Here is a 12360-nt window from a genome sequence, read left to right on the forward strand (position 1 = left end):
CAGAAATCAGTGCTTTTCGGTTTGAACCGAATCCTTTTTTTTTTTTTTACCGGCGGATGCATATCGGCAAAGTACAGGTGCGGCCAGAAGTATGCGGCGCACGCTATTGCCTTCAAACATTTTTTTTCACTCGTTGCCTAATCGACATTGCTAGCAACGGTATGTGCATACTCGTAGTAGACGCGAGTGCGATTTCTGATGTGCAGAGAATGTTTCTTCATTTTCAATACGGAAGGCGTGATTGCACTTATAACGCAATAGCATGCTCCGTTTAATTATGTCCACAGCTGTACATGGCCTAGATATGTAGCGCATAAACATAAGCGAAATAAAAATGTAAGCTCAGAAATCCATTCCCCCGTGTGTTCGCAGTGACATGTCATACCTGTATAGGTGCGGGGGAAGTCGCCCTCGGGCCAAATAGCGGGACTGGTCTAGTTTTCTCCTCTCACCAAGCTGTTTAACGCATAGCGCGTTCTTAGTGTGATTTGAACGCATTGAAAGTATATGCACTCTCCTAGCTGTGTCTCGCTTATTTTCCTCAAATGCAATTACTTTTTTATGTTGCTGCCAGTATATGATATTTAACGATATTTCAAACCTTGTACGGGGTCGTAGGCGCGCAGTCAAGCTGCACGCTACCATTGACAGTCTTGAGTACACCCCAGTGACAGCATTCATTGCGAAAACTGTCAACCAGTGGCAGTATTCGTGAATCCCTTCGAAGCATGCGTGCTGCCGAACTCTGTCCGCTCGCGAAGTTGTCGCGTAGAAGCTTCGTTGCAGGTATATACTACAGGCGCCACTTGTCCGACTCGCTCGGTGTGACGAGCCGAAGAGCTGCAGAGGGTTTCGATGGAGTTTTTCGTGAGGGGGGAGGGGGGCACGAAAGAAGGCTCCGTGTCATCGGCTTGTGCGCGTGTCAGGCGCACGGCTCATCCGCCGCCGGCAAGGGAAGGTCCTTGGGGGCGATTTAATTGTGCTCGCCGGGCGGCCACCTCGCGGATCCTGCGGCGGCGCCTTCTCTTTGTGGCGCCCTCATCTCGGCGCCTTGTTTCGGGCCGGCTATTGTGCAGGGCGGCCGCCGCATTGGCGCTGCTGCTGCTGCTGTTCGGAGCAGCTGTACGGTCTCCGCGGGTATTTGCCCAAGGAAGATAGTAATCCAATAAGGCGGGGCGCCGCTTTCATCGCGCGGCCAGCGCCGCCGCTGCTCGCCAGAGGGCGACGACAATGCAACTGGCCCCGCAGCCAAGAGCCTGCCGCCGTCACCTTCCCGGCACGTCATCCCCACTTAGGCCCCTCTTTTTCTTCTCGCTGCGCGCTACTGCAGCTCGGCTTAATGTGCTATTAAGACACATCAGGCTCTCGGTGACTCGTTCAGGCGTTCGCTTTATCGCCCGCTCTCTCTTTCAGGCCCTGTATCTGCCCCGCGCGCGGATCGATTGAGGACCCGCGCCCAGTTTTCACCATTATTAGAATTTTTAATGGCTCCGCGCGCGCTCTTGACTCTCGACGGCCCCCGGGCTGCCGGCGCTTTTCTCCCGGCGCACGGCCGCTTTTGTTCTTCGCAGGGCGCCCTTCATATCCAGGCCGCCTTGTGCTTTTTTTCCCCTGTCTTGCGCGCGCTGCTTATGCTATATCCGAGACAGCGCCAGTCGCCGAGGAGCGTATGTCTTTAACTGCGTTTTCTTTCGTCGCGAAAACCGTAATTAGCGTCATGGGAGCGTGTATAGGTTTGATAAAGTAATTCATTATACTGCCCAGAGCAATTTTTCAGTTTGCTAGTCATCTGCACGGAGTCCGCGCGTATTGTGCTCGGGAATATCTCTCTCCGCTCCTCCCCCTCGACGCTGTGGCGGGCTCTTCGGACCAGGCCATACGTGTCCCGCTGTTCTCAACCGCTCCTTCATTTTCCGTTTTTGTCCGTTTCTCGTTTTCTTTTTTTTTTGTCGCTGCTGTCGGCTGCGTTTCTCGGAGTGGTTTCGCGCGCTCCCGCTATGCTGGCTCTTTCCGCGACTCCGTTCGAGTGCACGGTCCTTTGGGAGCTTTCCTCGTTTATTCTTTTAGTTTCCTTCCTTCTTCATCTCGTTAAGGTAAGTCGAAATCTTTTTCAGTTCTGTAAGTTGTTGTTCCAACGACACTCTAGTTAGTTAACAACGGAACCAGTCGCGCTAATTGTTCGTGCGCATTGCAATTTCCGAATGGGAGGAACGTGTAATTTTTTAACTGATGGGAAAAAAAAAGTTATACATTGCTACGAGTTTTCGATGCGTGTTTTCCTCCACAGCGTATACGTTACCTTGCGACGCATAAAGCAACGTAATCAGCGAATCAGAAGCGATGGTCAAAAACTTGAGGTTATTATTCTGAAAAGAATCGTTTACAGAGTTTTAGCCGATGACGATTTTCCGTTTTTAGTATTCCGGGCGCGTGGTCACCGTTGCGATTTCTCTTCTTGCGTAGCTTAATTTTGCGGTATATATATATATATATATATATATATATATATATATATATATATATATATATATATATATATATATATATATATATATATATATATATATATATATATATATATATATATATGCACGCTGCTGCGTGATGGCTCTAAGTCGAGCGTTATTTTTCTTCTTTCTTTTTTTTATGTTTCCACGCAGTTCTGCATGCAGTATCTGTTTCAACACGTCGGCATGTAGCGCAGATATACTCATAGACGAAACTTACTGCGGAAAGCAAAGAAAAAAAACATATACTTGTCGACCTATCCTTGAACGCTCTGTCAACATTACCAACTTCAAGCGATGCCCTGGGAGAGGCGGTAAAGGGTTTGTTTAACATTTCTTCGCGAGTGAGTGTTTTGAAACAAACGATCACCCGGACGCAGTGCTGTTTGCCCAACCCAAGAAGCTACAGGAAGTTTGCGCGGTGCGATTGTTCCAGTGCGCGAAAAAGACTTCGCCACGACGATAGCGTTCTCTTTCCTTCTTCTTTGCCCCCTTTTTGTTTTTATCTCTCTAGCTTTTGCCGATGTGCGTGCATCGACCGCATCGTTCCTGGGCCGCTCCTGTCAGAAAACATCGAGAGAGGAAAACTGCGTTCTTGCGGTTTCGCTTCTCCTTGTGACGGTGACGAATGTTGACGTAAGAGAAGAAAAGTGTTGTAACGCGCTCATAGAAACCAAACTCATTTCGTTCTCGAATCTAACGAAACGCTTCCTTTTTCTGTTATATCAATCGATGTAGTCAGTTGGTTGTCACCGTTGGCCATGTTGAAGTCAAACAGTGCTGCGGGTTTCCGGGCGGCCATTTTTTTACTGCCGGTCAGCTATTGTATACGTTCGCAATTTCTCTGCAGTGCACTGTCAAACTTATTCACCCAGATTTATTTCTGCTGTTGTCAAATGACATGCAGGGATGTATAATTGACATTTAACTCGTTATATATGTGTGCCACAACAAGCAGACCACCAACTTGGGAATATGTTCGGAGTACAAACTAGCTTTGCGATCAGTAAACTGTAGTACTAAATTAGAGTGAGCAAGCATATTCCCCAGAATCTTGAGGTTGCTTACGAAATGAAGTGTTTTCGAAGATCTACTCGTTAGCATTTGAAATTTGGGATTGGGATCTCTCTTCCCCCGACAGGCCCCAAAGTAAGTTTGTGTGGGCTAGTCACCTTGTATGCCCCTAACTACTAATGTCCAGAATAGTAAGCAATGAAGCAAGGGGGGCTATTTGGTTGTGCATTTTTGATTGAATTGCTGATAAAATTGATGGATGATGATTATAATGCGTGGGCGTTCCGAAAACTCCTGTTCACTATATCGCCTGAAGCAGTCGCAGCCATGACAGCATTGCCGTTTGAGAGACAAAGAAAGAAAGAAAGAAAGAAACAAACAAACGACAGGAGAGTTAGGCAGGCAGTGCCCGGTTGGCCACCCTACATGTGAGGAGGGGTATAAAGGGCGCAAAAGTCAAGAGAGATACTTATAGTTACGTTTGGTTTACTGGCGCGTAGCTATAAGCAACTGAGGTTATCATGTGCTAAATTCGTGATACTTTAGCGCACCTCATGTTTTTCGCGTTTCCCGTGCGATCTCTGCGGACCACGTATTCTCATTGGGGGCTACTACTGGGTGCGAAAAAAAAAAAGACAGTAAAGTTGAGACTCCGGCGTTGGGCCTTTGTGGTGGTAAGGTGCGGCACCCAAGCGAATAAGAAACGATGCTTTCCCGCGCACCAAGTCATACAGCAACAGGACGGCCGAGTCAGCGGACGACGCGACGTGCACTGCAAGGTAGCAGAGGGAATGGAAGTAAAGACAAGAAGAGGCATGCCGCCGTCGTTGCACACTGGCGGCCTACGCGGGCGTGGCATTCCGGACTACCCGGAAAAGTGCTGCGCTTACGGGAAACAAGTCCATCGAACTTGCCGGTGAGCTCGCAGGGGGGCGAAACTTGGCGCCGCAAGTTGTGTCCCGTGCACATCTTCCTGTCGGCGCTTTCGTTTGTGCACCATTAGCTGGATACTGGGAGATACGCATCCGCCAGCAGCGCGATATTCATGGAACCGCATAACCCACAGCTGCGCCTCTCAGACGCTCGGGAGCGTGTATATATACATGCCCTGCAACCGTGAAAAACAGAGCGCGATATCGGCGCAGTTGGCCAAAGTAGCGATAGATCACATATATATATATATATATATATATATATATATATATATATATATATATATATATATATATAGTTCAAAGTTGAAAACGCTTCATTTAGCCATAGATTTTTATTTTGAGTCGACGACATGAGCTTTCCAAAGTATGCAGGCAAAGCAACCCCTTCAGTGCACGTAACTAGTCGAAAAAGCCAAATTTTGTCGAGCCACAGCGCCATGGCTGTTACTGACGACCGGCTACAAGTCTCTAATTGCAACTAGGCAACTAACTCTACTAGTTAAAAAGTCAGTTATTAAAAATGAATTAACCAGCTTACTACTTAGGACAACGATTCACCGGTTTCCAGGTGTCCGCCAACACTGGTAATACTATGCCGCAAAAGCTACATTTTTACCCCAAAAAGACTACTTTTGAAAATAATTCGAAAGTCTTCGCTGAAACACATGGTGTACTTGTGTGTGTGTGTGTGTGTGTGTGTGTGTGTGTGTGTGTGTGTGTGTGTGTGTGTGTGTGTGTGTGTGTGTGTGTGTGTGTGTGTGTGTGTGTGTGTGTGTGTGTGTGTGTGTGTGTGTGTGTGTGTGTGTGTGTGTGTGTGTGTGTGTGTGTGTGTGTGTGTGTGTGTGTGTGTGTGTGTGTGTATCGCGCACGCACTTCACGTTCCGACCGAAAAGCGTGCTGTGCAGTACGATTTTTGCACGGACGTGGAAGAAAGGCAGGCTGCTAGCGCCGTAACTACGCAGGCCAAGGCAGCTCTACAGCGTTATAATGCGTTTATATTGCGGAAAAAAGCAGGTGCTCAGTACGGCCCTGTTTAAGTCGTGAAGTTGCTGCGTTCTGATAACAGCGGCCCCGTAAAAGGGTCGTGGTTGTTACCCTTTCCGTTCTTTGCTCTAGTGTTTAAAGTTTAGAAACGTTGTTAGAATAGTAACGAATAAATCAAGACTGTGTATATTCTGCCACGCCAAGCCTTCGGCAACAGCCAAATCGGACTGGCCAGTCGTTGCGCGCTTTCACATCACGACATGTAATACAACAGACTTCCGTGGCAGCATCGAATAAAAAGGGGAAGGGGTTTCTTTTTAAGGTAATATCATTTCTTTCAGGTTGTCACCTTGCGGATTGCTGTGATTTTTTGCGACATTGGTTGTGATGGTCCATACCCAACAATTGTGGACAAAAGCATTTTTGAATGGGAAGCAGTTTATGAACGCAATATTTTCATATGTTGTAAGATTTCACTATAATAGTCAACATATCCGCAGACCTCCCGTCGGCAGGCTTGCATTTTTTTTTTGCTATTAACGTTTTTGCTATCGTCAAAAGCGGTTCCCATTAGTTTTCTATAGCAGTCTTTACTGCTTTATGCGAGCGATGGAAACACTACAAAAGAAAGTTGCTGCTACATATCGCAAGAATGGACCACTATCTTTAATATCTTCATATCAGTGCCACACAATTTTCCAGCATTTAATTTTTTACCAAAGAATGTTCGACGTGGAGCCTGAAAAATCTACAGACAGAGCGTGTTTGTATTCTTTTAATCATAGGAGAAACTACAAAAGGGATTTTGACGCCGACTTCAGTTCGTTATTGAAACAATCAGAGAACGAAGAAGTGGTCTTGTTATGCAGCCGTTGCGCTGATTAACATAAAACTTGCCGCGTTACGAAGAAAATTTAAACGAAGTGATTGAGGGGAGTAGTTTTGAGTCAGGCCTCCTTTGCCAACGAGCGGAAAATCTGAAAATTTTCCATGTGTGTTGCGTTTTTTTTTTATTCTCGCTATTCCGTAGCGAGAGGTAATATAAAACTTTCTTCAGAATACCTGCTAAAGCGCTTAGAGCGGCCAAAATTTTCACTTTATTACGCTGTACAAAGGAACAAACTAAAATGCTGGTTACAAGTACGAGTGTAATGAAATAATGGCTGATAGAATCATATTTATTATGCGAATTTTGCCTGTTCTAAATGTTCTGAGAACTTCGATATGTGTTCTCGTTACAGTGCTGGAGGATGTTGCAAAGATGAAGTTTAAGAAATTTGAGATTCCTTATTTTAGCACCTCATATCAACTGCCAGCCTAAGTCGGAACTGTTATTCATGCACCGAGCTTCTACAGGTCAATCATTTCCTTGAAATGCAGGAAACTCATTAACTTGAGCGATTCGTGCTCTTGAATCGCCGTGTTGTAGTGATATCGGTGAAGTAGACACGTTGCTTCAAGTCGAAGCTGAGAACAGTGCGTCAGTTTAATATTGCCCGGTGCCATATTTATTTCTTGCGCCACTCATATTGAAGCTCGAAGTGAAATGGCTGATAATGTTATTTTCTCGCTAGGAAAAATTTAGGATCTCCCATGTAATCGACCCGACAAGAAATTGACGCATAAGAAATAAAATGAGGTCATATGATTGTTCAAGAAGCCATGTTTTCAGATTTGTACGCTTCAGAAACAATTTAGTTACAGCATGTGGGAGCATTAAAAGAAACGAATTAACATGGAATGAAGTTAGAAGTTGCAGGTTTTCTACACTGCTTGTGATGCAGTGGTACGATATACTTCATAACTCCATAAGAAGTTAACCCGGAGTCTACATCTCGCCTGCAACTTCTGCCCGTCATGCACCGTGACCATTTCTTTGCAAAGGGTGCTTTACTGTTATTTTAGCCTTTTCAACGTCGCAAGTCATGACTTTCAGGAACGGCGTACACAGCTTCGTGTGCAATAAAAAAGTTGCAGCTTCAGAGCTACCCAGGCAAATATGGTTTTGTTGTGAAAAAACGGTAAGCGAATGACGATTCTGTAGTAGTCTGTAAGCATAATCCGTATACGCCATTCTATAGCGCCGCTACAGAGTTTCTTTTTTTTTTTACTTATCGTTTTGCTGCATCCGCCTTTGTTGCAGTTGTCTAACATCGCATGTACCGTTCTGCCAGATGTAACCAGGTAGATGGTTTGCTTCTCACTCATATAGCGAGTCATTAACGGCTTCCCTAAATACCAAAAGGTTTCGAAAGGTGAGGACAAGGATTCTGCTTACCTTACAGAGATTTGGAGCTTGATGGCTGGCATACGTGCTCCGCTATAGGACTGAGAAGCGAACCATGCAGCCTGGTCACTTTTGGCAGAGACGGTGCATCAGCTATGAGGTCATCACGAGTGTTTTCGTCACGCGTACGTTTAAAAATTCGCGTGCAAGTGAAACTAGAAGGTGCTAGTCGGGGCTTATAAAGGAATCCCCAAGGTGGAATAGATTTCAGTGATGTGAGCAGTTGCTCATTAGCGCCCACCCAAACGCAGTCATACGGCTACAAAAAAAAAAAAAACCTATACAGCTGTCTTTCTTGGGTCTACAAAGAAGTGTGCGCACAGAGGAAAAAAAAAAAAGAGGGGCGGGGGGGGGGGTGCAATGCCTCTCTTCTCCGTAACAGACACGGGTGGGGTTCGAATTCTGTCCCATATTCTCGCCTGTTTCTCAGAAGACATGAATCCTGCATTTGTCGGAACCAAAGATGTGAACACACGCAATATCTGCGATTCATTAGACGCGTTTGGATAAGAGCACAGTGATAAAAAAATCGCAGGATTATTGCGTAAGAAAGACAGCGCACTAACAAACCCAGGGCAAACCGTTCTACTGAAAGTCCCAATAAAATGTAGTGTTTATACGTCCCGAAGCGACACGCGGGCTATGAGGACCCCCCATAGGGCAGTACTCCGGTTTAATTTCGACCACCTGGGGCACTTTAAAGTGCGCTTACGTCGGTTGCATGAGAGCGCCTTTTTAATTTCTCCTCTATCGAGATGGAAGTGAAATCAGGCATCCGGCCAGCAAGACAAATGAACCGAAGGACTGGGAGAACATTGCTCAAAGCTGTCTTTTCGTGACATTGAGACGTTGCTGGTGGCAACCACGACATTTTGACTGGATGAAGAGTTGGGCAAGTTGATTTGAATGCATATCGAAAGGGAAACAGCGGAGAGAAATAGACGGCGCCGAGACAGCCTACGACACACACTGCCGCGTGTGTGTCGTCACCGGGCTGTGTTGTACTCCTGTCTCTTTGCGCTGTTCCATTTCGACATGAAATGCATCTTTCTGAAAGCTAAATTAGTGAGCTTGCTACAAGTTATTGAGAATACTTGAGAGTGCAAGCTTCTTGGCGTCATGTGGCAGCACCATGCTATCCTGTTCGTTTTCCTTTTTTTTTTCTGTTTTCTTCTATGTGCCTTCGTGCTATCAAACGAAATAATAATAATAATAATAATAATAATAATAATAATAATAATAATAATAATAATAATAATAATAATAATAATAATAATAATAATTCCCAGTGTTGCAATTTTTTTAGCATCGAGGATGGCGTGCACAAGAAGAGCGCGCAGAGCGGGCGCGCGGCGGTCAGTACTGGCTATTTTGAAAACTGCACCATTATTTATGCCATTAATCTTCAGGCCGCCCAGAAAATGAAAATCACGCATCTCACGTGTCTTTGCGCGATGACCAGCCGCCACTCTGGAAATGCCGCCCCGTTCGGCTCCTGACGAGGTGTTTTCCCTGTTCAGCTGCCCGCAGTCTGCCATCACACTGGACTCCCGGACATGCCGGCCTACTGCAGCGTGGCCCTTCCGGACTGCGAATCGTCAGGGTGCTCGGAGCGATGGGCGGCGCTCAAGGTGAGCCCGGTTTGGGAAGGCGGACTCAGATGTGCTGCGGAGTTGCCTGAAGGAGCGCCAGGCCGTCGAGGCGCGCGCCTACCGCAACGGCAACCGCATCGCTGACAAGCTCCGATGACGAAGACCGAAAAGGTGGTAGCCATCGGCACTGACTTGAGGCGCGCCACTGGACGCCGTAGAGGGTCAAGCACTAGTTCATCTAGCAGCACCATCAACGCGAACGGCGCAGACGTCAGTGTCAGTTCCCGGGAGGTTCAGTTTTGAGTTCGATCCAATCAAGTGCTATTTGTTCACCGTCATTGCGGGTGCTGTTTTCCTGATATCCAAATCGTCGATTCATCACCTCCAACCGTTGCGCGATTCAGGGCACATACTATGTAAATTGTGCAAATACATGTGGCGCTCGTGTTTTGCCGTTCGCCCGCCGAGCTGATGAACTAACGTTACCTCCTGTGTGTCGCCGTCCCACCCTATGAAACGGACGGTCTGTCTCAGTGCCGCTATAATGACTAAGCATGAAATGTTAAGGTTACCAATACAGGATTACGCTGCCAAGGCGAAAGACAAGCATTGGATGAAACCTCATAGCCGAACTGTCACAAGATATGGCCCCCGATGAAGCGGCGACAGGAGAGTAGAAAATGCTGCGCAGTTTCGGATTCAGCACAGGACAAAGGGAAACCGCTAGAGGAGACCTGCACAGGTAAAGGTCTAAAAAATTGGAAATCCAACAGTAAGGGTTTCAAAATACTTCACGTCGATCGGACTTGTAGCAGCCATAATCGATAAAGCATTGCGCTCCAGAGGCATAAAAAGTGCTATTAATCAGAAAACAAACCTCAGAGCTGGCAAGTTCCGGCCTAGATGGGATCGAAACCACAGGGCGCTTAAAGGCTGATTTCGCCGCCGTGTCAGCATGAGCGTGCACATAAGTGGGACAAGTTGAAGGCTCTCTACGAAAAGCCGCCCTCCCAGCTTGTCATTAACGCCTCTGCATTAGGGGCGGAGTTCGCGGCAGTTGTGTTGTGAAAGTATAAACCCGTTATAGGTGAAACATTAAATTACATATTTCCACGACACGCACCGGAGGAATGAACTGGAGCGGCGTCGCCGGCACACTGCCGGAGTGTGCTGCGTAGGAAAAGAGAAACCGAGCAGGGCTGCTCCCGCGCCCGATTTATGGGACCTACCTCTGCCCCCGGGTGCGACCGAGAGCCGGTGGTTTTGGCCTCATAGAGCGCGTGCGTGCGTGCGTCTGTGCACCGAGAGAGGAGCCAGAGTAAAAAAAAAAGAGTAAAAAAGAGAGGGATTGGCCGCCATGCGTCATCCAGCTGCCGGAACTGGCCGCCGCCGCGGGAAGGAGCGCGCTCACGCGTCCGGGGCACGAATTTGTCCCGCTCGATCGTGCCGGTCTCTCGAAGGTGGGCGGAGGCCCCCTCCGCCGCATAGCCGATATCCCCGCATTACGTGGAAGGCACTCAGACAGCGCCACCGATGGCTCCCTCTCGCGGCGTCACTCATTTAACAGCCACGTCTCCCCGCGGCGGCCGGGGGACCGTATAGCAAGCGGCAATGAGCGGTCGGCAGCCAAACAAGGATCGCTCTTGTCTCCAGATGGACGCTCGCGAGGAGCGGCCGCATCGGAGAATCCCGACGATGGATTGAGCACTCCTCCTCGCGCTCTGCTGGCTCTCGTTGCTGCCAGCGGGGCATTAGCGGCTGAAATGGGGGGCCGCACGCTCGATCGCCTCGCCCGGAAAGGGAGCGCGATGGTGCAGAGAAAGGGGGCGCTCTCATCGCAGCGGCCGGGAAATGCGCCAGGAATGCGCGCCTCCGAGACCGTGTCTTCGGTGCCCCGGGGGAGAGAAAGAAGAAAGCGCTGGCGGAATGGGGGGGGGGGGGGGGGGGGATGAAAAGTACGACGGGTCGTTTCGCACCTTTCGAGTGAGCAGTCAGGCTTGTCTTCATATCGCTGTGTCCCTTGCCACGACCGCGTTTGATGGGGAAATAAGGGACTCGCTTCTTGTTTCTTTTTCCCCGCCTCTGGTACAACCTTTCTTTTTCGCTCTATTAGCCATAAGCAGATCGGTGCAAGAGAGTAGAGAGCGGGGAGACATCCGGTTATTGCCTTCCTTTTCCCGCGTCGGCCCGCACGCCTTTATTTCAGATACCTAGATGGCGCAGAAAGTCATTCATTTAATATTACATGCTAGATTTTGTATTGAAGGCAAGTTCCACGGCCAGAAAACAAGGAGAGCAAAGAAAGAAAAAAGAAGTCTCGCTAGTTTGTAACCCGCATTTACACGTGACTGTAAAAAGGTGCGTGTTAAGATTCGAACTCAAATGACGCATCTCATAACGTTGGGCGTGCACCGCACTCCGTATGTAATATGCGCAGTCTAGTAAATTGGCTCTTCAGTCTGGAAATTGTAAATTAAGGATCGCGTAAAATCGAAATAGAAGTAAAGAAGGCCACAGTGGTTGGGCGCAACACACACACACACACACACACACACACACACACACACACACACACACACGCACACGCACGCACGCACACGCGCGCGCGCACACGCACACGCGCGCACACGCACACACACACACACACACGTGTCTTCAAGAACGCACCGCGGCCGAAACGTCGACAATAAATGTATTTGAGAAGTGCTTACTTCACTCTACACTCTCTCTCTCTTTATATATATATATATATATATATATATATATATATATATATATATATATATATATATATATATATATATATATATATATATATATATATATATATATATATATATAATGATGTGTTTCAGGGAAGGTGATTACTCATTTTTAAAATAAGGTTTTTGAGGTAACGCGCAGCAATTTGCGGCATAGTAATATGTGTGTTGGCGGACGTCAAGAAACAGGCGAATCATCTTAACTAGCTAAGTGATTAACTAAATTCTAATAGTTAACTTTTTAACTATTACCAATAGGCACCTGATCGCAATTAGAGA

The 12360-nt window shown here is 47.3% G+C and overlaps 1 protein-coding gene across 1 annotated transcript in view; it reads left to right on the plus strand.

The window, feature by feature from the left end:
- Positions 1 to 12360, plus strand: part of LOC144113405 (uncharacterized) — a gene marked incomplete in the record, with an annotated part of 138421 nt that overhangs the window by 78023 nt on the left and 48038 nt on the right. Inside the window, 1 exon segment of the mRNA XM_077646462.1 lies at positions 9248 to 9358. Coding sequence (XP_077502588.1) covers positions 9248 to 9358 — 111 coding nt within the window.

Source organism: Amblyomma americanum, chromosome 1 (genome assembly GCF_052857255.1).
Source record: "Amblyomma americanum isolate KBUSLIRL-KWMA chromosome 1, ASM5285725v1, whole genome shotgun sequence".
NCBI lineage: Eukaryota > Metazoa > Arthropoda > Arachnida > Ixodida > Ixodidae > Amblyomma > Amblyomma americanum.